General features: G+C 47.2%; 5 protein-coding genes across 5 annotated transcripts; 2 read left to right on the forward strand and 3 right to left on the reverse strand.

Moving 5' to 3' along the window:
• Positions 1–7,470: 7,470 nt before the first annotated feature.
• Positions 7,471–7,726, reverse strand: PHALS_13002 (uncharacterized protein; the record flags this gene model as incomplete). The annotated part of the gene is made up of 2 exons (XM_024728666.1): positions 7,471–7,587; positions 7,664–7,726. 2 exons carry the CDS (start codon positions 7,724–7,726, stop codon positions 7,471–7,473), a joined length of 180 nt encoding a protein of 59 aa, XP_024579121.1.
• Positions 7,727–11,725: 3,999 nt separating this feature from the next.
• PHALS_13003 (uncharacterized protein) lies at positions 11,726–12,197 on the reverse strand (the record flags this gene model as incomplete). Its single annotated transcript, XM_024728667.1, has 2 exons — positions 11,726–11,911; positions 11,979–12,197. The coding sequence occupies 2 exons, from the start codon at positions 12,195–12,197 to the stop codon at positions 11,726–11,728; spliced, it is 405 nt and encodes a 134-aa protein (XP_024579122.1).
• Positions 12,198–14,378: 2,181 nt separating this feature from the next.
• PHALS_13004 (Predicted methyltransferase) lies at positions 14,379–15,218 on the forward strand (the record flags this gene model as incomplete). Its single annotated transcript, XM_024728668.1, has 2 exons — positions 14,379–14,600; positions 14,658–15,218. 2 exons carry the CDS (start codon positions 14,379–14,381, stop codon positions 15,216–15,218), a joined length of 783 nt encoding a protein of 260 aa, XP_024579123.1.
• Positions 15,219–15,293: 75 nt separating this feature from the next.
• Positions 15,294–17,766, reverse strand: PHALS_13005 (guanine nucleotide binding protein 1; the record flags this gene model as incomplete). Its single annotated transcript, XM_024728670.1, has 5 exons — positions 15,294–15,674; positions 15,753–15,863; positions 15,918–16,659; positions 16,724–17,117; positions 17,187–17,766. 5 exons carry the CDS (start codon positions 17,764–17,766, stop codon positions 15,294–15,296), a joined length of 2,208 nt encoding a protein of 735 aa, XP_024579124.1.
• Positions 17,767–17,911: 145 nt separating this feature from the next.
• On the forward strand, positions 17,912–23,325 carry PHALS_13006 (intraflagellar transport protein 172; the record flags this gene model as incomplete). Its single annotated transcript, XM_024728671.1, has 2 exons — positions 17,912–18,208; positions 18,271–23,325. 2 exons carry the CDS (start codon positions 17,912–17,914, stop codon positions 23,323–23,325), a joined length of 5,352 nt encoding a protein of 1,783 aa, XP_024579125.1.
• Positions 23,326–23,871: the final 546 nt, after the last annotated feature.

Genomic DNA, 23,871 nt, shown 5'->3' on the forward strand with positions numbered 1-23,871 from the left:
CGACCTTTGGCCTCCAATCAATCCATGGCTCATGGTGTTCCAACCACACTATTCTTAGGACGAGGTCATACCTTGCATCCAAGTCTAAGTCTAGACAGCGTTCCACGCTATCAAAGTCAAGTAAGTTGAGTACGAGGTCCACAGGGACCTTCGGGACCGTGACACGTGTCCCCGTCGCGAACAGTGACGATATCACCCAACCGCGCTTTTAGCGCCTTCGCATACAGCTGACTTCCTTCCATCGTAGAGCGTCGAGGATAATTTCCCGATGCCCCAGAATCGATGAGGGTCTTCCATGGCTTCTCAAAGCTTTTTACGATCGCCTCAACGACCAGCAAGCCCGGCTTGCATACACGTTCTGTGTTCAAGAGCACGGAGGTCTTCGGGGCTGGGCCCTGTTGAACTAAGCCTCCCTGAGGCTCAACAGAACTCAGTTTTTCCCCAGTAGGTCGGCCTGTGCCTAGTCAGTGGTGTCGTTTCCCCGCGACGAAACAGACTGGTAGGCGTTGGGGCGATGGTTCGAACAACCTTGGTGCTCCCTTCGCAGGAGGCAACCGTTCCGCAGGTGACCGGTATATCCACAAACAAAACACTGTCGTGTGTTTGCATGCTGCCCGATAGCTCGGAGTTCTGCTCCCTCGTCCTCAGCGCGGCTGAGATCCACGGGCATAGGCCCGCTCGAAGAGCTTTTGGAGTGTGCATTCCAGCCAAGTCGTGCCGACTTGAGATTCAATTCGGCGTTCAATACCACATTCACCGCCTCTTCAAACGAAGACGGATGCATACGGAACACTTCTATTTTGGCCACGCCAGTGCGAAGGCCTTCCATAAAGACGGTCACTGTGACCGTATCCGGGAGTGGATCTGCTGTCATCCCGGCAATGAGAGTTCGCATCTCTTGGACAAAGTTCACCAATTCCTTGTTGCCCTGTCGGGTGGCAAGGAAACGCGATCGCACGCGATACGCTTGATAAGGCGGCGAGAACCCTCGGGAGAGCTGCAATTTCAGCTCCGCCCAGCAGGGAAACGCAGCTCTGACCGAAGTGCCGCACGTCAGTGCCCATTCTCGCGTTCGACCACCGAGCTATGAGATGGCTAGTGCCACGCGCTGTTGTTCGGTTTGGAGCATGGCGGGTGCGATGGACATCTCGACCTCTCTCACCCAGAGCAAGAGATTTGCTCCATCCATCCCCTCAAAGACCTTAACGCTCATCATGAGCGGCTTAGGTCGGGGGAAGTCTTCCGTCACCGATGGCGGCGTCATAGACGCAAACGATGCAGACATCTTCTGCTGCAGGTGCGCTAGCAGCGCATTTTCGAAACTTAAAATCGCCTCTAGACGCGCGCCGATTGCCTCGGGGCCTTGTGCTACAAGGCGTTGCATGCCCTGGGGCAAAAGAGAAAATTCCTTCATCCTCACAGAGGATCAGTCTAAACGACTCAGGTGTAGATTGACTACAAGTGCTTTCAAGTGCAGCGGGGCTGCCGTAGCTAAGCGCTTGAGGAAGCGTACTTAGGTTACCGACCTTTCGTTCTATACGAGAACCAAGTATGAGTTAGCGGATCGCAATCCGCTTACTCCAAGAGTAATTATTACCTTATACCAAGGCTTATTGACTCTTCGGTTGATATTCAAAACTGATTTTTTTGTTTTTTATCTTAATTCTAAAAGTTAAGGTTTTCTTAAATTTACTAAATATATAAAATACGATCGAAACACATGCATAACTACTGGCTACCTAGCCCCGTACCGTATTCTTGTATGGGTGTGGTCACACCATACACATCTCGTGTGACACACACCCCTGTTATCAGGGTTCGTGTAACCCCGTTAAAGCCGAGGTATCGAATGCGAGGCTCAAGGGTTGCACGTGGAATGGCACGCAACCCACTCAGTACTGCTCACGTTACGAAGCAGCTGCTGCATACCAAGAGTGGCATGGACGGACGAGGTTCGATCATCCTGGGCAAACCCCTTCTGATGCGCGCAATGCGGCACGTTATCCACTGGACGAAAACTGCGGAAATAGCAGCTCTTCGTCGAATGTTGTTTATAACATCAAGGGTCCGATGAAGCAGGGAGTGGGGACAATGAACGACGCCAAGTGCGTTTTTACACTGGTTAAGATGAGACGTAAAACTTCAATAGAGAGGAGACGGCAATGTCGTATTTTACCTACTAGGCACAAGTCGTCGACCATGATCCAGGTATGTCCACCGTAGACGATAGCGCACAGGTATAAACTCTTGTCAACGGTATGACGGGAAAGGAAGACGGTGGTGTCACCCTCAATGCTATTTTTTATGCAGTGAATTCCCCTTTTGAGCTGGACTTGATGTCCTTCGAACGGTTAAGAGGTGCCTTGAAGCCGGGCGATTCGACCGAGGTGGTCATTATACGACCGAACAAGGAGATAAACTCGTCATCGCTTCTGAATGGAGCTGTCCTGGAGGACACCAAGAGGAGGCTGAACGCGCGAAGTGGATCGTCGATCCAAAAGGACTCCTCGGATCCGTTTTTTTCTGGTAAAGGGAATACAAGACGTTGTCTTTAAATCCCAGCCGTCGGTCCTACCTCACGACCGAGGTGTGCGTCATGAGTTTAAACTGGGAAATACTGCGTAACATAATAGTGTACCCTGCCCAAGGAACAGTGTGACGTCACTGACGCCCTCTACCGTGCGAAACACGTGTCAGGAATGGTGTGTGAGAGCAATTCTCCCCATTCGACACCCACGTTTTGTGTCCGAAAGCTGAACGGCATGTGGCGTATCGTTCACGCATAAAAAAAGTTAAACGCTGCCACCATTTCGGCAACAGACACCGATCCCTAGGAAGGATGTTCTCGGAACAATATTGTCAGACAGCGCACTCGACCTGGTTGATGGGAATCACCAACTGCTCATGAGAGCGAGTGATATTTTGCTGACAGCGGTGAGTAACCGAGCGGGATGGTCTTTGAGTGGCTGTTGATACCCCAAGGGCTGTCAAATGCACCGGCAACATATAATCGTCTTGTGACGCAGTTGTTCAGGCCCCACAGGGGGTATGCACAGACATACTTTGACGCCATTTTCGTTCACAGTCGTGCGGAGCAGGGGAGGACGGATGAGGAGAACCACATCGTTCATTCAAGAGCGGTGCTCGAGTGCATGCGTACGAATAATGCTGATAAGTGCATCTTCGGCGTGAAAGAAATCTCTTTTTAGGGTGCTTATTGGGAAGCGTGGCCTTCGAGCGGATACTGCTAAGGTCAAGGCCATAGTGAACTGGCCAGTTTTAAAGAACCAAAAATGTTGCGCAAGCAGCTTGGCCGCAAACTATTTCACAAGTACAGCGCGAATTATGCGAAAATGGCACGGCCATTGTCAAACCTCCTCTAGAAGGAAACGGAATGTTGTTGGGACACCGAGCATCGGGAGGCTTTTGACAGGGTCAAAGACAGTCTTCTGTATGCACCAATACTGGCGTTGCCAGACCACGATCGTCCTATAATTGTAGATTGTGACTCTCCGGACTTTTCCATCGGCTGTGCACTGCTGCAAGCACACGCCGAGATGCGAGATCGGGTGATCGCGTTCGAAACTCACCAACTCAAGGCTGTGGAGAAGAACTATCCAGTAATAACGTGCGATGAAGTATGCAGGTTGCTGTATTATAGCCCCGATTCGATGGATACGCCTCGAAAGTCGTGCCACCTAAAGTTGAAAATGCACACGTAAGCCTTTTTTTCTCACAATGAGTATTTAACATACCGTAGGACCACGGCACCCCACTCAATGGTCATCTCGTGGGAAGTCGTACAGCTCTGTGAGTTGCCACTACCGGTGGGCCAGGCTGTTCAAATGAATTAGCACATTTGTATGCATGCGTGAGACGTGTCAGAGGGTGGAACCCTCCCGAATGCGGCGGCGCTGATGGCCAGCTTACCGGTACCCATCAGGTGCTGGCAGTCCACAAATATGGACTTTGCATTTGGCCTGCCAAAGGAGTCGGTGGGCAAAACCGGTGGTGCGGTCTTCGTGGACCGTTCGAACAAGATGGTTTATCTTGCGGCAGTGCCGGACACCATCGACGGTGCTGGTACAGCGACGCTGTTTGTGGATCGCGTACGAACATCGACGTCAATTGTCTCTGATAAAGACCCACGCTTCACTGGCAAGTTTGGTCTACAATGTTCAGGGTGCTGGGCACCAACTTGGCTATGTCAACAGCGGATCATACGCAGACAGATGGACAATCTGAGCGCGTGAGCCGCGTCGTTCAATACGTTCTTTGCAGCGTCTACGCCGAGACGTCGATGCGCTGGAGCGCCTGGCTGCCACTCGTAGTGTCTGCTATAAAGAATGCAGTGCATTCATCTACCGGCTACACACCGATCTACGTGAACGGATCTGCTAGTTTTCGTGTCCCGCTGACATTTCCATTCCATAGCTCAGGGCTTGGTGGGGGAAGAATAACCGAACGGCTAGCTGAAGTCAGCTCCCTACTGTCCGTAAATAAGTCGATGACTTCCTTTCTACCAGACTGAGTGTCCTATGACACATCTGGGATGCGATGGCTGAAAGCCAAGACATGGAGAGAGAATATCCAGATGGAAGAGGCAGAGGAATGTTCGAAACTTTGAGGTCGGAAACCTGGTTTTATGAAATGCTAAAACCTCCTTCAAATGCAGTTTCGGCTGTCATCAAGAAAAAGCTCCGACCACGATTTATTGGACCTTTTGAGGTCGTGGCCAAGCAAGATCGTGCGTTTACGCTAAACCTTCCAGCAAGAACGCGCACTTACCCGGTGCGTTATGTGAGTTTGCTTAAGCCTTACCGAGCCGCTTCGACATAACGCGATAGGCCTCAACATGAGGCAGTCGGTGCACAAAGTGCTCCAAGCTCTCGACGTCTTCCGCACAGCGGTATTCGACCTCAGAGAGATGCTCGGCGGAGTGCCGATGACGACGAACTTTGTCCTCCAAAATCGCGAGTCACAGTACAAAACTAAAGTTGTTTTAGATAGATGTTAGAACGAACAAGTCGGAATCGTCCGCCACCAAGTTTTCTCGATGAGAATGCAGGCGTCCACTATCATGTGAAATGCGTTATGGGTCGACGTTGTCGACAGGGTTGAACCCAATATTTGTGAAGTGAAGCGGGAATACTTCGATTGGCGCATCTCGCCCTCTTCGTTTTCCCATGCCCCGAGAGCTCGTGGGAGTTTCAGGCGCCACTTCGGCAAGACTGCCCAGACGTCTTGGACGCTGATGATCAGAAGAATAATGATGTTAACGTAACCCAAGAAGCTGAAGGTTCATGAGCTGAGCTAAAGTTTTGGCCTGAGCTGCTGTGGTCGTAAATTCACCAGTTTGAGAAACCACAGAGCTCGCGGGAGCGTGGTAAATGAAATGATTCCATATGTCGCAGGGCAACAATACGTAGGAAGTCGCTGTTGCGCCTTGAGTTTGGCAAACACAAATCGAAGATGGCGTTTTTCGCGCACGTCCACGTCCTTGTGGCCCCGCTGCCAGTTAGACAGCGAGGAAAGTTTCCGGTGCCGCTGCACCAATCGCTCAAAATGCTCTTCATCATCTGCAGCGGTTTTGCCAGGGGCGGGCACCACAGGTATAGTTCGCATTGTTGGTACAAAAGCGCCTCCTTTTTGAGCTCGAAGTCGAGCGCGGTATCTATCCATTGGGACTTCTTAAGGTACCAAGAAGCGAACTTGGAGAGCTTTCCGCTGGTCAAACTCAGCTTGTGTAGTGATCGGGGGGGCGACTACGTAGACGCTTCGCGATCGATTGATGGCGTCTTCGCTTCAGTAGCGGGATCCGCCGAGCGGAAGCCGTACTCCACATGATATCCTAGGACCGAACCTGGATACGAGCGCATGAGAGCCGCCCTGTGGGCAGCCTCCAAGTGTTGCTTTTGTCCCTCGTCGAGGCGATTGGTAATAATACCACTTCCCTCGAAAATCGAGAGGTCAGGGAACGGACACGGTGTCTACAAGGCTCGAGCAGGGCTCACGTCGACCGCTCGGAAAAGGTGTATCTGTTCCCAGTCGACTTTCTTCGGATACACGACGAGGAAATCCGTCACACGTAGCGGGCGCAGTGTGTGGTGCCCGCTTGACAATATCTGGGATGTGCTTCTCGTGAAGCCGTGATCGTACTGTCTGGAGGTGCACCCCATGCAGAAGACGAACAAGGGCTTTGTCCACAGGCGCCCTCAGAGCCAGCTAAGTTTGGTGTTTTTCGTGTCATAGCCACATGGCTCATTGAGCGGAGAACGTTTAAAGATGGTCTTAGGGACTTAACGATGTCTCTAACACGCGAGCCTCGTATGAGGCGAAAGTTAAATGTGATTGTGGGTGATCACAACTTTGATAGGGGAGAGTGAAACGGGATTACACGAACATTTGTATGAAAGGGTGGGTCACACAAGATGGTGCGACCGTACATAGGTGTGGATTATACCAGTTGGTGGAATCAGTCAATGATGTCTCTACACAGTGACAAGAAGCCGAAACTGCCAGTAGTAATGCATTTTAGTTTGGTTTTCACGGTTTGATTAGGAAAACTTATAGATGTAGATATAGGCGCCTTTGCCGCAAACGAACAAATGCATACAGTTTTGATTTTAAACGGAAGAGAGGATTTGCCTTAGTTAAGTTTTTTTACGCTCTTTTGGAGGTAGCAGATTGATGTCCGCTCTATCGTACTGGTTCTGGTGTAGAACGTAAGGTCGGTGACCTTAGTAAGCTTCTCTAAGCAAAGAGCTACGGCAGCCCTGCTGCACTACTGGATGTCTAAAAGTTATGTGGTACACGCTTCTTGCGTAGTGGAGATTTGGCGGATCAAATCCCCATCTCAAGCAGGAAGCAGAAGCCGATTGATAGTGGCACTAAACTGCATCAGCTTCCGTGCAGCGCATGGGTGTGTCTGAAATGTTTTGTATTGACATTGCTAGGAGTATCAAGCATTGGTCGGAATGCAGATGTGGTGTGGAGCCGAGGGCTTAGTATTGGGCAAGTATGACAATTTTTATCGCGGTTTCCATTTTGTTTCTCGGTTGAGATGATCGGACGACTGTATGTCTTGGTGTCCAGAGTGTATTTTTGATAGACGGGGAACATGATCTTTGTGCCGTCATATTCTATGCTAGGGCCGGTGAATAGTGATAGCAAATGAGTATCCTAATCTACCGTGCAGAACTGGATTAGTTGAAGAACATCTGTAAGTCGCGAGTCAAACGGCTAGGACCTAAAGCTTAGGTATATCTTTTCACGATGTGGTCACCGTGCGGAGCACTGAAGCTCAACAGACACGTGGCGAGAAAGATTGTGCACTCACGATTAAATGAGTGAGGTAGTCCTTAGATTGTTAAGGGCCGGCTGGGAAAATGGGCTTATCACTCGTTCTATATAAATTCGTTGTTAAGGACACTCGAATGGAAGTGGGCGACAAGGGCGACTTTCCTACACTCAAAAGTTCAGCGGAACAATACTACGACAAGATACCCTTCCAAATTGCTGCCCTTTAAAGTGTAAATCTTCGTATTCATCTAAAAGAGATAGCTCATGAAATAATTCAGAGAAATCCTGCCTCGAAATGATATCAAAACAGCATGCGTCTAGGCTCTCCAGCCACAACTGAATACAATTGTTTGCCATCAACCTTTATTGCTGATGTGCCCAGTGAGCAAAGTCGTTGTGTCACAGCGTGACTTAAAATTGGCATTCTCTAAAAAATCAAGATATGCCCTTTTACTTGCAACTCATACTCACGTGTCTCAACAGCGGCTTGCCAAGCCAACCAAGGCCTGGTTTAGCTCCAATTACTATCAAGCCAGAAAAATAGAGGAATACATAAAATTACTTTCTTCGCCCAAACTAAGATCTTTGTTGGAGTCTACAGCATGAAATTTTTGCTTCCTTGAAGACAGGGTCGAACCCATGGAGATCTTGGCTCACGACCGCCTTGATCTTCCGAGCCTGGCTCCGGGCTTTCAGCAATATGATTGCACACAGTATCTGACGCTCAAATGTCTATACCTAAGCTATCGCAGTTTCTTTCCCGCATTAAAGCCTTCCTGCGCTATAGCAAGAGGGACTAATTACTCACCAAAGCTCCACAAGTGCGTGACAATAATCGTTGATCGATTCATGTCTTGCAGCGCTTCAGTAGGACCATACTTAGGATGAGATCGTATCTAGCCTGAGACCAAACAACGTTTCAGGCCATTAAAGTCGGACAGTGTAGAACCCTTGAAAAAATGTAGGACTTTAAGATCTTTGACACTCAAAAAAATATTCTTGTCGCAAAACCCTTAGATGTAGTATACGTATCAAAAAAAATTTGCTTCAAGTTTTGTGTCGCACACAATTGCCCGTCGTCCCGAATTATTAGATCTTTCCCTGGCTTCGGAAAATATGGTGAAATGTTTAAATTATCGATTATCTTAGTGCTAGACCCCATTGACCCCGACCTCTCAAAACCACAAACAATCTAGTTCAAAGTACACTGCCCTGCCCTTACTATTTTTCGATCAGAGTATGTCAATCTGCTCTATGTGCGACCACAAGTAAGAGGTTATTAAAACCATCGAGCGACAAAAACATTCGCGACATGTACTTACCACGCTGGTTATGCTTCGCTTATATCAAATATTAGCGTACAATCTTCCGCTGTGGCATATTAATCTGAGGATCGTTAGCTTGCCGAAATATCGTTTCGGAGCAGAACCGAGTATATGGTCATTTAACCTCCAATAACCAGTTCGATTTTTTTATCTGAATTTCTCACAGACCTTAACGTCTAGCAGAAACGGCCTCACTCTATAGAGCCCCAGAGAATTGGTGGTACTTTTACCCTATCAGACTTTCCTAGAAGTTTCTCACCCTACTAAAAAATCCAACTATTTGGTTGCTTGTGAATATGGTACGATGTAACATTGCCAGGCCCCAAGAAGGTGCCACACAAAGCGAAACATCTTACAATCCTTTACCAAATTGGTGAAGTAAGCTAGAAATAGTCCAGGAGGTTTTTTTCTGCGAGACCCCAAAAAAGCTGTTTAACGCTACTTGATAGACAACAAAATTGTATCGTACAAAATGGTATCGTACAGAATTGTATCGTACAGAATATAATTGTGTCGGACCATCTACAACTTAGTCGTGGGATTAGCTTTGAGTGCTACCAAGTGCAATAGCGTTTTCGCTCACTTGACTCGAGAAATTTGCCTCCAGCAGTCCGCGTGAACAAATGCACAAAGGATGGATTCGTTCGCTCCAAACAAGAGCGGAACTGAGAGACATCAAGGTAAGAATGACTTCAGACAGCTCCATTGTTTAAAGAGTGTACCAGTTTGAATTCATGCTATAATAAATGTTTACGATTTACTATGTCTCACTATCAAACGGTCACGTTTTTCTGACGTGCGGGTGGCATCTCCCGTTGACCACAGACTAGAGTTCCATCATCTTCACATATAACAGATAATAATCGGGCGGTACCTATATAAATTAACAATGGCGCTAAGCGTGATTTACAATTGTATCTTATTCAATTTATTACTACTGTAAGAAATCAGCGTGGGTTTAGTACACACTATTTCAGGGCTTGCCCCCATTCCAGAACACATCAACGCTCGTGCTCTACCGTCTAACATTTGTACGAAGGCTATGAATTAGCACAAACTTTTGTCTTGGCAATAAAACTTCAAAACTTTTTAACGACTAGTGGGCAACGAGCTCACAACATAAAGTTTTTGGGTGGCGTGACACTCGATCAATTAGTTCTTTTCCCAATAAGTCCTTTTCAGATACCACTGCCCAATTTGTCAATAGCACATTTCAAGCAGTTTTTTCATCGTGTCGATCAGCACTATCCCCAAAAGAGAATTAGATCACTAGAGAGACGCTTAGAATTGTGTTGGAGCCCAGCTGCCCGACCATGATGCCAAAGAAAATATACTGCAAGGTTTTGGTACCCAGCAGATTGAAAACCGCGCTGATTGCAATATTGCGTATCAAATTCAATAAATGCTTCATCTGGACTTATTTCACTACGAGCACCCAGCAAATACATCACGCTATGCCCTCTTTTAAAGCGTCTAGCGGCCGCAATCTTGGTCGAATACACCGCCGCGGTTCATACGCTGCCTATACAAAATTACCTTCATTTTCGATTAAGGCACATGAGCCGCATTTGTGAGCTTAATCTAAATCTCACTACTTCGACCATCACTGTGATCTTGACCCTTCTATTAATCAAAGTGTGATGTACCACAACTTATAAATGTATGCTTCTTGCTTTGCATATCAATGGTTGTGATCCGCAACACCGAGCAACGGCAGCAGACTGGCTCGGTAGTTTAGTGAGTGAGGCTTAGTTGGGCATGGGCTCAATCCCTGCCGTAGTCAGCTGAATTGCAACTTATCATTGCGAAATGGTGTTTCTGGGTCGACAAGACTTTTGTTTTTCGAATAACGCAATCATTCCTAAATTACAAATTATACAGTGCAGTGACTAGCCAGTCATTTTCAGCACGTAAATACCGTAAGCGTAGAGACGACGGAAGGATAGATTACAGCCACACGTCTTAGCCCTGCAGATATAACTCACCCTTTGTTCGCCACTTCGTTAACAACACAATCAAGCAGCTCTTCAGCGCCTTCAATTGCATTTTTTGTCACTTTTTGAGTAGATTGCTATCGGATATTGTGGTAGATCGTTATCAGTGTTTTCGTTAGACTAAAGTTACATATCAACATCCCGTCCTAAATGCCGATTGACACCACTGGGACAAATATGAACCTTTTGTAAGAAATGGTGAAATGAGACAACCACGAGCGTCCACTTTACGTTCTTGCCGCCAGAGTGGGCCCTCTTGGAGTCGCGCAGACAAGTGCGTGACCTCACCGCAATCTTATGCCTAGTAAGTCTGCGTGAGTGCGTTTAATGCAGTTCAAACGGACCAATGGGCTTTATTCCGGATTACTTCAGTTGAAACGGACTAAGTGGCTTTATTCTGATTTTGCCTGGGAATATCTTACTCGTTTCTCGGCGAATGATAGATTGTCCGGATGTCTTTCGCCGCACTTAGCCAAAAGCACTGCCTTCAAGCCGAGAAAGGTAAATTCAACCACACTCACGATGCTAGACGTAGTGGACTAACTGAATAGAGCAAGCGCTCTTGCATTAACGGTTAGAACCCATCCTATCTTCATGTCAGTTTCAGAATCTGTTGCTTTGAGCATATTTCGATACGCGTGTCTTTCAAGTTTGCTCTTGACAAATTGCGCTAAGGTTAGTCATCTATCAACCGTCGATCAGAATAGCGTGCGGTCTTCCTGTGAATAACTCGCCGAGCCGCTCCGTCTTGAACGTCTTCAAAACCTGCATCACCCGATTGAACGTATCATCACCGAGTTCACGGTATTCCTACGGCTGTTCGTTTGGCTTATCATTCTTTAGATGTAGGACTTGACAGCTGCAATTAACAAAACCACCGCTGCCATCTTCGTTTCGCGCACAAAGTTATATCAAACTTGCCTGGTTCGCCGCGAAGCTACCGAATGACTTATTGCTATTTCGTGATGTACCGTCACAGCTCTATATGTGGACACCAAACAATGCGACCAGACGATCATGTTCCACATATAAATCGTTCACATTTGTAGGGTAACATTCAAAGTACTGAGACAAGTTGGTTTAAGGCTTGCGCTGGATGCACTCTTACCTGGCAAACTCTGCCACTTTTGCTAGAGCTCGTGTCTTCTCGTTGTAGTTGGAATGACGAGCAATAAACTCTGCAATTTTGACACAGCAAGCTAGAGTTGCTGATGGTCGTATCGGGGCTTCAGCCTCCAAGTCGTTGTCCAAATCTTGATTCGCATCAAGCCCAACTCGTTCGATCACATCCTGGGCACATTTATTTGGCTCTGCTGATTCTGCGTCAATTTACGCATCGACACCGTCAGTAACATACATCTTCTTCATCAGCGCAGCGAGATCCGCTGCCACGCTCGCATCTAACGCGCGACCATAATCGTTCTCCTGACTCAGTCGTGCCATTGTCGACGCGTCGACACTGTTGCATTGCAAACAGCAGTTGCGCAGCGCACTTGAGCGGCACTTCCTCCCAACCGGCGATTGCAAACTGCACAGCCTCCAACAACTTCAACTTTCGATTGACGCCAGCATGCATGACAACAAGCAGCCAATAAACGAGCTTGCATCGCTACCGAGCTATGAATGAATGAGCGATTCCTAGACTAGAGACAGTAGTTAGTAGGTAGAAAGAACTGTGATATGTATAGCTTACCTACATCCAATGGCTGGATTAGTGATGTCATATTTAGTGGCAGAAACTTTACCCTCAAAATCTGACATACATAGTTGACTGTGTGGCTGGGCGCATCTTCCAGGAGTAGAAAATTTTTGCGGTCGTGCATTTTGAGTTCGAAATGCTGGAGCCAAGTAAGCCAAGTGGTAAACGTGGTTTCGATTCTGCCACGCGGTCGGAATGTAGAAAAATTGGAATCCCATAGCTGAGATCTTGACTTGTCCGAACGCTCGTGGCTGCTTCGCCTTGCCAATGACAACAACATCATTTTTTTAGTTCCAGATAGATTAAACCAAATATCAACCGTAAAACGGTCTGTTAAATGTTGAACTATGTCGACCGACGAACGCGAGTGTTTTTATGGGAGGTAGCCAGTAGAACAGCGCAGACTCGTCGAAGTTGAACACGTCTTCGGAGCTGTACTGGGCAATGATTTTTTGGAGCTCGTACTGACTGACAACGAGGTTGACACAATCAACAGAATGGCTTTCACCATGCAGTGTATACAAGTTGATGCTGTGGCGCGTCTTGAACTTGTGGAGCCACCAGTTAGACAGACTGAGTTCGGCTCCGTGATACCACGTCTGTCTCAAACGGAGCGAGCCTCTTCAATCAAGAGATCGTCCGTTAGGATGGCCTTGTCGTCATTGTTATTGATCAGCGCAAGTAAATCCGACTCGAACACAGAAATTTGATCACTCCGATTCTTTTTATGGCTTTAAGGGCCAGTAAATACATCTTCTCGTGCAAGGATGATGCGGTGCGCCGTAGAGCGCGATAGATTGACCTTGAACTTGGCTCGTACCCACTGTTGAATCTGGAATAACGTGATGCCTGTGTTGCGCTTGACATGTACTTGTATCTGCTTTTTTGTCCAGAGTAAGCAATCGTTGGCCTCCGCCTATGGTTGTTTGCCTTTAACACTCTCGATCACGGTCCGACGAGTGTTCAGAAATAGAGGGAATCCCGTGTTTTGTGACCACATATTTTGTTCCAGTTCCGAAGATCCTACCAATGGAGGCAGCATACAAATCGGTGCAATGCGTTCGTGTTCCACATATAAGATCTAATTTACTATTCGAGATTCACATATGGAGGTGTGATTGTAGTTGCTTTAAATTCTGCTGGTGCTATAGTATGGCTTTATGCTGGCGCGTAATCCTGTCGATTCTCTGACCCCGTTCTTGCGTTTATTAAGTCGTCTGCAGCAGTGCGAGTCCGCGGCGGAGGAGATGGTAGCAGTAGCGGGGCTTGTAGGGAAATTTTCGGCGTCGATTAACTCCATGCTTGACTCCTATCAATTGGGCGATAGGAAGGTGGGTACCCCTGGTGCAGTGGTAATTCACTGAGGTCCATAGGTCAACAGTTTGAAATCTATCAAGATCAAGTTTTCCTCTAGGACTACAATTGTGCTTTTGCATAAGTTTTGACAAAAAAATGTTACGCACTCAATTAATTTTAAATATAGCCTTCGTGGTGATATAAATTCAGGAAATATAATCCAGCGATTGAAGCAATTGTCTGATACATAGCTGAGCTAAAGGAGCAGATGACACGATGGCCGAGCGGTCTAAGGCGCTGGTTTTAGGCACCAGTCTTCGGGCGTGGGTTCGAATCCCACTCGTGTCAATCATACACAATTATAATTTCTGTTGACCAGGTGGCGTGGGTCGAATGGTCAATGCTTCTGGACCTTACGCTGTGTGGTGCGGGTTCGAGCCCCTCAGCGCACAAAATTGTAATCGTACCAGACATAAAAGAAATGCTTGCTGCATGCTTAATTACCGACAACAGCCAATAAGGATTTCGGGATGGCGACTCGTACAAGAAAAACAAGAATCAAAATCAAGAAAAATACCCCAGCGGAATAAAGCAATGTAATATCTGTCAAGAAAATACCCCAGCGGAATGAAGCAATGTAATATCTTAGTCAGGGCCGAGTAGCAACTTTCAACTGAGCCAAAGGAGCATCTTTTATTCGTAAACCAGTTGTTAAATACCGGTACTTATATGTGAACAAATAGGCAAATAGGCTAGTTTTTGATGGTCATTCTCGAGGCTTCGACCAGTTCAGACGAGGCCAACTGGCGCGCTTGCGTTGAGTATGAGACCAAACGCGTGAGTGTAGGTAATATGGAAGTTCTAGTTCTTCAAATGGAGGAGTTGCCAATTGCCGCGTCGCTCTTTATGCTGGCTGAAATGGACGCCAACGTAACTGAGATTTCTGGTACAAGGCTCTGGACGGGCTCGCACCATCTTTCACGGGTAATTGAAGCGCTCAGATTGTACAGAAATTCTTAATAGGTGGTGATGTATATGCAGTATTTGTGCTTCTATCCGGAACTCGTGTGTGGTAAACGCGTCCTGGAGCTGGGAGCCGGCACTGGCATTTGTAGCATCGTGTCGTCGAAGCTTGGAGCTGTGAGATGTCTGGCCACTGATGGTGACAATGAAGTCGTGGAACTTTTATCTAGAAATGTGCAATTAAACGATATGGAAAACATTGTAATTGCTCGCTCGCTGTTCTGGGACGATGAAACGTCGGCGCAGACGTTGTTAAAGGAGTTTCCCGATGCTTTGTCAGATGTCGACATTGTGCTGGCTGGTGATGTACTCTATAAGACCGAGCTTCTACCACTGCTTTTTGCCACTGTAGTACGGGTGCTGACGTCGGACGATGCAGTCGTGCGCGTCTTTGTTCTGTGCCATATTCCTCGTGCCGACGTGACGCATGAACTCGTGCAAAGGGAAATCGTCGCCTGGAAGCTCAAATTTAAAATAGTTGAATTGCCGGCAAAAGATGTTGCGGACGCTACCTCAGAACTCAAGGAGTGTCCAGTGGAAGATGTGGAGCGAGCGAAGTTGTATTACATCACCAGGTAGTTGAGTAGAAAAGTTGGTCAATATGCAGACCAACTCTTGCAAATATTTTAAGTTTTTGAGCTGGTAATAAAGACCTCACTCGTCGCTATTTTCATCGCTCGAGTTTAAGTCTAAAGCACTGAATGCGTTGACAAGCGCAGATTGTCCCCTTCTTTTCACAGGTTCAGCGGTTGGCTTTTGAACTTGCTCCTGTTCGTCAGACCTAGCATTCCTATCGTCATCGCTCCCATCGTTCTGTGCTAAAACTTGCTCCTGCTTGCTGTACCTGGCGATACTTTTAGGTGTGATATCTTTGCCAGTGTAATCAGGTGGTAGAAAAAACAGAGGCAAGATGTCATCGACAGTGTCGCGAACTAATTCTGATCCAGCGCGCTGGTGATCAGGTCTTCCACGACGATCTGTTCGATACCCACGCTTCTCCGCATATGCTTCACATAACGTCCACGGTGTCCATTGCTGTGGTTAGTCAATTCATAAAGAAACAGTTTGTTAGATTTCATGGCTAATGAAGGTCATTTTGTGTAAACTTTGCACCAATTCTTCTTGTAAGCCGTCAAACAGTTGTGTACGAGGCTTCAAATTTAAAATGCTTTCGAGCGCAACATGTTCTGCAAGAAAGCGGACTGCTGAGTAGGGCTCTCGTATCTAGCAAATCCAGAGTCAGCAAATCGAGATAACGGTGTGCTATATAATTCCTACCTGAGAGTATGGATACAATCCACTTAGCTCCTGTAAATATTTTGGGACGCCAGCAAATGGAAATACGAGCCCAGGACAATCACATATGCATATCTCACGTGAAATCATGATCGTCTGTAGTCGTTTCGTGTGCCCCGGTGTGTGAGATACACTCACAATCTTTTTGCCAGCCAATGCATTCAACACACTGGACTTGCCAACGTTTGGGTGTCCAATAAGTCCGATTATTATGTTAGTAGTACTCGGCTGATGAATTGCTTCAACGCTTGCCGTCTCTGCTGTCCGTACCGACTGAAGACGCACCTGGATGTGATCCTTCAATTCGGCATGCTCTTCATCGTCACATCGAGCACACAACAAATAACCCCGAGCGACGACATCAACTTCGCTTTCGACATTAATGTCAGTATTGTTTGGTCTATCACCATTTGCGCACGACATACACGCAGTGACAGCATCGTCACATCCGCAGTGCTGGCACGCGGAGACTTTAAATGCTTCGATATAACCAGGCACAGAAACTCGAGAACCACGATCATCTTTATTTCGCCTACTTCGACGCTTACCGCTCTTCTTATTGCCTTCTTTAGCATCAGACTGAGTGTCCAAGCTGTCTCGTTCTGTCAGGCTTTCATTTAGCTCTTTTACAAGCTGTTGTGCCTCCATTGTACACACTCCACAAGCCACGAGAATATCAACGGCGCCTTTCATCGCCATTGTGTCGCCGACCTCCAGTTTTTTGCTGAAATGTTACAACAGCAAGTTAGGAATAATTACATTATCAATTGATGGGCTCAACAATTTACCTGAGAACTCGACGACGTGTGCTGACGTCATTATCACCATGTACAGCATTCGAGCGGGAAGAAAAACACACAAAATGTGCTTGGGGAAATTGTCTAACGAGGTAGTGTATCCAGAGCTCCACAACAGCGGCGGAGATCAAATCAACTTTGTTAAGTACCACAATCAGTGGTTTCTTCAGTTCGTTTGTCACGAAGTCATACACAGACGCGGGAATGTGCAACAATGGATTGCGGACATCGGCCACGACCACGACGTGCGTTGCACGTTCCATGACACGCCACAACTGTCGCCAGACTTCTAAATTGTGTTCAAAGTGGTTCAAATGCTCGTTGTCGTACTTGTCATGAATCTTTGTAAGCCATTGATCAAACATACGATTTTCATTATTGTTCACTATAAAATATACACATATAATCAGCACATCACAGCGAGAAACTTTTAAAAGAATAACTACGCCCAAACCTTTTTCCTTTGACATATTGTATGCCCATTTGGGTCTTTTTGGATGGTCGAGAATGGGGTCTCGTTCACTTATTATCGCGAGCAATGGCGTCTCTCTTTTAGTTAAATCCAGCGGGCACTGTCCTTCCAAAATTCTCAGCTGGATCTGCTCTTTTGTTTCTTTCACAAAAAAACTTGATAACTCCTTTTCCACGGCATCTTTGTTATTCTTGCCCAATGCTACCGTTAGTTTTAACCGAGAACTGAGATCATTGTCCAGGTCATTATTGAGCGCAAAAAAGTCCGGTTCATTGTGAAATGCATCGATGTCAGCATCCCGATTATCCTTTGTGATTGTTTCAATTTTCTCGACGTAAAACTCTTCATACTGCGCTCTCTGTAAATCAAGCGCCGCATCGTCACGGCGTGAGGCCAATCGCTGCTTGCGTGCGCGCAGCTGTTGCTTTTTCTGCTTGCCACTAAAGTTGACAGTAGCCGAGGTGTGCAAGCGCTCCTTTCGCTGTTGCTTTAGCATGTCTATCTCCTCGCGCCGGCGCGCCAGGAGCGCTGCCTCGCGTCTGACTTGGTCTATCTCGGTCATGACCAACAATAAAGATGGCTGCTGCCTGTACGTCACTAAGACGAGGCAATACAATAAGTGCGTTTATTGAACGTTTGCGTCGCTTCAAGATCGCAGTCTAAGATTCAGCGCAGCATTCGGATACCACCTGTAGCGCAACGTTGTAATGCAATTGCGCCATTTGACTTCACTACTCCAGGCTACGGAGGGCATGTGCAAAGTCACTGCCATTGCCTACTCTCCAAATAATCGCAGATTGGCCGTAGTAACAGTGGATCGTGTTGTGCACCTATTCGATGGGCAAACTGGAGAGCGCAAGGACAAATTCTCGACAAAACCGGCGGATAAAGGTGATAAGCATTATATTGTGCGCGCACTTGAGTTTTCGCCAGATTCGTGTAAACTCGCGGTAGCTCAGAGCGACAATATCATCTTTGTTTACAAGATTGGTTTAGAGTTTGGGGTCAGTCATGAAAACAAATATAAACTATTTCCACGAAATCTGACGCTCGTTGCAAAATTTAGGACAAGAAGAGCATTTGTAACAAATTTCCACAGACAAGTTCTGTGACGTCACTGACATGGCCAAGTACGCACCCAAATGAGATTGTTTTTGGTCTTGCAGACGGCAAAGTGAAGATTGGCCACTTGCGTAGCAACAAACCAGCTACGCTATACGCAACAGGATCCTACGTGTCTCAAGTGTGCAGCAATCCAGATGGTACTGCTATACTTTCAGCACATTATGATGGAGCTATTTACCGTTTCATCTTCGACGATGTGACTGGTGGTCCTACGCACGCAAAACTGGTGGTGCACTCGTGTATACCGTACGCGCTCTCATGGGGTGACAGCATTGTTGCCGCGGGAAATGATCGTCGAGTTTCATTCTATGATAAAGATGGCGCCCAATTGCGCACGTTCGATTACTCGAGCGATGACAAATGCGGAGAGTTCACATGCAGTGTGTTCAATCCGACGGGTGAGTCTGCTGTTGTTGGTAATTTTAATTCGTTTTACACGTTTCATTATAAGCATAAAACCGAGTCGTGGGAGCTCGTAGGTGCAAAAAGGATACCGAATCTATATTCGGTCACAGCACTTGCCTGGAAACCTGATGGTAGTCGTCTGGCCGTTGGGTCAGTTTGTGGAGCTCTGGATCTGTACGATGCTTGTGTTCGGCGCTACCGTTATAAAGGCAAGTTCGAGTTTACATACGTGTCGCTAAGTCAAGTGATTGTTAAACGGCTCGCGACTGGAGCCAGAGTTATTGTGCGTTCTGCTTTTGGTTGTGAAATTACCAAGATAAATGTCTTTCAAGATCGCTATCTCGTCGGCAATACAACCAATACACTCTTGGCGGTCGATCTTGACACTGCTCACATCAGTGAGGTTCAATGGCAGTCCACTGGTGCTGAGAAGTACATGTTCGATAACGAAAGTGTTTGCATCGTTTACCAAGCAGGGGAGCTGTCCCTGATCGAGTATGGTCAAAACGAGCTCTTAGGCTCCGTGAGAACGGAGCATCTGAATACGCACCTACTCAGTGTGCGCATTAATGAGCGACCTGTACGTGTTATGACACCAGATAATGGTGACGCAGGGCCACCCCAAGAGAACAAAAAGATTGCTTATCTTTTAGATTTGCAGACGATCTGTATCACAGATCTCCACACCCATAGTGCCTCCACAGTTAATCATGATTCCCGTGTCGATTGGATGGAGCTCAACTCGCGTGGAAACTTGCTTTTATTTCGTGATAAACGCCGACAACTCCATCTCTTTGATCTCGAAACGCAGAAGCGCAGTACGCTGCTAAATTACTGCAACTATGTTCAGTGGGTACCTGATTCGGACGTCGTCGTAGCACAAAACCGTAATAACCTTTCTGTTTGGTACAACATCCGTTCGCCGGACAAAGCCACAATTTACCAAATTAAAGGAGATGTCGAGCAAATCGAGCGTGGAAACGGACGTACCGAAGTAATTGTCGACGAAGGAATGAACACGGCTTCATATCAACTAGACGAGTCATTGATATCCTTTGGTGCTGCTGTCGATGATAGACAGTTAGTCAAGGCCATGTCGATTCTTGAGCCACTTGAACTTACTCCTGAGGTTGAAGCCATGTGGAGTCAATTGAGCCAAGAAGCGTTGGCATATAATGATCATCGAATTGCCGAACGCTGTGCCGCAGCGTTAGGAGACGTCGCGCGTTCGAGGTATTTACGGAAGCTCAATAAATTGGACTGGCAGGAACTAGACCGCCTCAACGGACTTGCTCACTGGAAAGTTCGTGCGCGACTTGCTGTACTCAAGAACGACTATCGCAGTGCGGAGCATTTGCTTTTAGCGCAGGGTCAAGTTGACGAGGCGATTGAAATGTACCAACACTTGCACAAATGGGAAGATGCCATTCGAGTTGCGGAGGTCAAGAACCACGCTGGATGCGACCAGATGAAACGAAGCTACTATGATTACCTGGTGGAATCACGGCAGGAAGAAAAAGCTGCTGCCGTAAAAGTCAAAGACGGCGACTATGCGAGTGCCGTGAGTCTATATTTGAAAGGTGGGCTACCAGCTAAAGCAGCTCAGCTTTTAAATCAAAGAAATCTTGGTCGTGACCACAAGCAACTCATGGAGACGGTTGCCGACGCATTATACTCGGCTGGTATGTTCGAGAAGGCTGGTGACCAATTTGAGCGAATGGAGCAAGAAAGCCGCGCTCTTGCTGCATACATTAAAGCAAATGCTTTTCGGAAAGCGGTCGAGTTATCGCGAAAACATTTTCCAGACAAGGTTTTACGTCTAGAGGAGGCTTGGGGTGACTACCTTGTCTCCCAGAAGCAAATGGACATGGCAATTAATCATTATATTGAAGGCAACGTGCCGACCAAAGCAGTAGAGGCGGCACTTAACTCCAGGCAGTGGGCCAAAGCAAGTCAACTAGTCGAAACACTGGAGGATGATGTTTCTTTACCATACTTCCGTCGACTTGCACGCCACTACCAGGAAGCCGGCAATTTGGAACAGGCTGAGCGATGCTTTATTAAAGCTGATGCTGCTCGAGATGCAGTTGAGATGTATACGCGAGCCAACAAGTGGGATGCTGCATACCAAGTTGCCTTAAATCACTTGGACAAATATGAGACCGAGCGTTTGTACGTCGAGCAAGCGCACCGCATGGAGCGTGCCGGCAAGCTCAAAGAGGCAGAAAAACTTTTTCTGACAGTCAATGAGCCCGACCTTGCCATTAATATGTATAAGAACCACAAGAACTATGAGCAGATGATTCGACTCGTGACGAAGTACCGCAAAGATCTGCTCAAGGACACGCACATGTACCTTGCCCAACAGCTCGAACACGAGGGGAACTACAAGGAAGCTGAACATCACTTTGCGGAAGCAGGTGAATGGCAGTCAGCCGTCAACATGTTTCGCTCAAACGACATGTGGGACGAAGCTATTCGTGTCGCCAAGTTCCACGGCGGTATTAACGCGTCAAAGCGTGTGGCTTATGCTTGGGCAATGGAGTTAGGTGGTGAGCAAGGGGGAAAGCTTCTCACTCGCCTTGGGCTCATTGAACCTGCTATTGATTACGCTGTTGAAAGCGGTGCATTTGAACATGCCTTCGAGCTGGCACGCAACTGCGCGTCCAAAAAATTGCCGGAGGTGCATTTAAAGCACGCGCTATTTCTTGAAGACGAGGAACGCTTCAAAGAAGCTGAAGAGGAGTTTATCAAAGCGGGAAAACCCCGTGAAGCTCTGGACATGTATGTACATCAGCAGGATTGGCAGAATGCCATGCGCGTCGCGGAGACTGCAGACCCGGCCTCCGTTGCTGATGTGTTTCTTGCGCAAGCGCGACTTTGGGTTGAGCGTAAGGAATACCAACGGGCAGAAGGTTTCTTTCTTAGCGCTGGTAAGCCCGAAATGGCTCTAGCTGCATATTTAGAGGCTGCAATGTGGGTCGACGCTGTGCAAATAGCAAAGCGCCATTTACCTCATAAGCTGATGGAGGTAAACATGGCCCATCAGCGAGCCATCTTTTCAGGTGGACCCAAGAAAAAAGAAGAGCTGATTGAGGCGTGTGAGATGTGGGTTGCGTCGCAGCAGTATGTACAGGCAATTGATGCGTATTTGTCAATTACTATTAACCAATTAAGCGATCTTGGGGAGCTTGAAGAAGTATGGACAAAAGCTATTGAGCTTTGTGCTAAGCATGACCCAAGCCGCTACAAGTCGATTGTAGAAGAAGTGGCGTCACGACTTCTGGGTATGTCGTGTTTCGATGCCGCTGCTCGACACTACCAGTCAATCGACATGATGAATGAGGCGCTCGATTGTTTCCTTCGCGTCAATAACTGGCCTGCCGCGCAAAAGCTGTGTGAACAGCTTGCTCCCGAGCTGCTACCTCGCCTTGAACGAGCGCAACAGGCCAGTGCATTCGGGTCAGCTACTCATCACTCTGCTGAAGCAAAGATGACTGGAAGTTCGTACACTCCTTCAGCCGACATCAAGGTGCAAGATATTCCAGAAAAGAAGGAATCAAAGCATAATATAGAAAGTGATGGCGCTGGACGCGGTTCCAGTGCTCTCGAGGCGTGGATGCAGCGTGGAGAATGGGACAAAGTTTTGTCTTCGGCAGCCAAGCACAGTCGTGAATCACTTGCTAAATACCTGGTACTACGATGCTCGCGACTGTGCGAGCACAACGAGACAGCTACTGCAATCAGGACGATATCAGACTATGGCATCCCACTCGAATCGGACTCGCTAGACATGGTGGAAAATCTTGTCCAGAAGGTGCTAGCATCTGATCACACAATTGAAGCGAATACAGATCACCAGACAGCGCTGCAGGAGCTGATTAAATGTCTGCGTAAGCTGGTGAAGGACCTTCGGACTAACGGGAAAGAATTTTTGAAGTCAAGAGTACAAAAGATTGAGCAGTGGCTGCTAGTGACACACTATTTTGTATTGAAACATCAAGCAGCGAATGCTGAATTGGATGACGTTGTTGCCAAGATCAGTATGTCACTGCTTCGATTTGTAGACGTCCTTCCTGCCGACAAGATGTTCTACCTTGCTGGTGTTGCTACCAGAAAGAAGAAATGGCTAAGTGCTGCCTTTGTCTATTTTAACCGCTATCTTGACTTGTGCGAGGCTATTGACGACGGCGACGCTAGCAACCTGGACAACACTGACTTCATTGGAACAGACATTCCTTCACCGCTTGATTTTGCGTTACCTGAGGTGCATTATCTTGCTGACGAAAGCGCCCGCGAAGAAATTCGCGACTGGGTGTTGACAATTTCCATGGACCAACAGGTGGCTGAGAAGCTACCGGAACGCGCATGTTTGAATTGCAAAGCCAGCATTTACGAGGCATCGCTTCAGTGTTCAGAGTGCAAGGCGACATCTGAGTCATGCATTATCACGGGTTTTCCTGTAGCTGCTAAGATGATTGTCCACTGTGCTACTTGCAAGGTCGTTGCCGATCGAGAGATGTGGAACAAGTGGATTAAGCAATTTGGTAACTGTCCGTGGTGCTCAGCTCCACAAAAAATGAGCTATTGAAATTTAAGCATTTTAGGAGGCCACTTTAAAGTGCGGACTGAGCAGTAAAACTCTTCAGGATAACATAGTTCTCTTTGTTCAGCGGAAAAAATTGCGTCTCCCTTCCATAATGATCGGTTAAGCGTAAAGAAACAGATTTCGTTAAAACGACATAAAATCAAGTTCCTTGCTTTCTTTGAGCTTTTCGTTCGAAATGTAACCAAGCAATATGGCGTTAACGATAATACAATAAGAAAGTTGAGATCCTTAATCACAAAGTTCGTGAAAGAGTGCACCAATCGGATCAAGCGACCAAGGAAATACTCTACGAGCATCCGCTGGCACCATTTCGAAACTTGAAAATCGTCGTTGATCGAATTGAAATTGGCCGTCGCATGGCACTCACTCTGCCGCCAAGTGCAGTGGGGCTGCCGTAGCTCTTTGCTTAGAGGATGTTGAACTAAATAGGTGGCCTGATACGCTACCTCTGCGCAAGGTGCTGCAAACGCCAGATAGGAAGGAAGGACCTGGTGGTTTGAAGGTAAGTTTCCAAGTGAATGTATTCTG

Source organism: Plasmopara halstedii (genome assembly GCF_900000015.1).
Source record: "Plasmopara halstedii genome assembly, contig: Scaffold_650, whole genome shotgun sequence".
Classification (NCBI taxonomy): Eukaryota; Oomycota; class Peronosporomycetes; order Peronosporales; family Peronosporaceae; genus Plasmopara; species Plasmopara halstedii.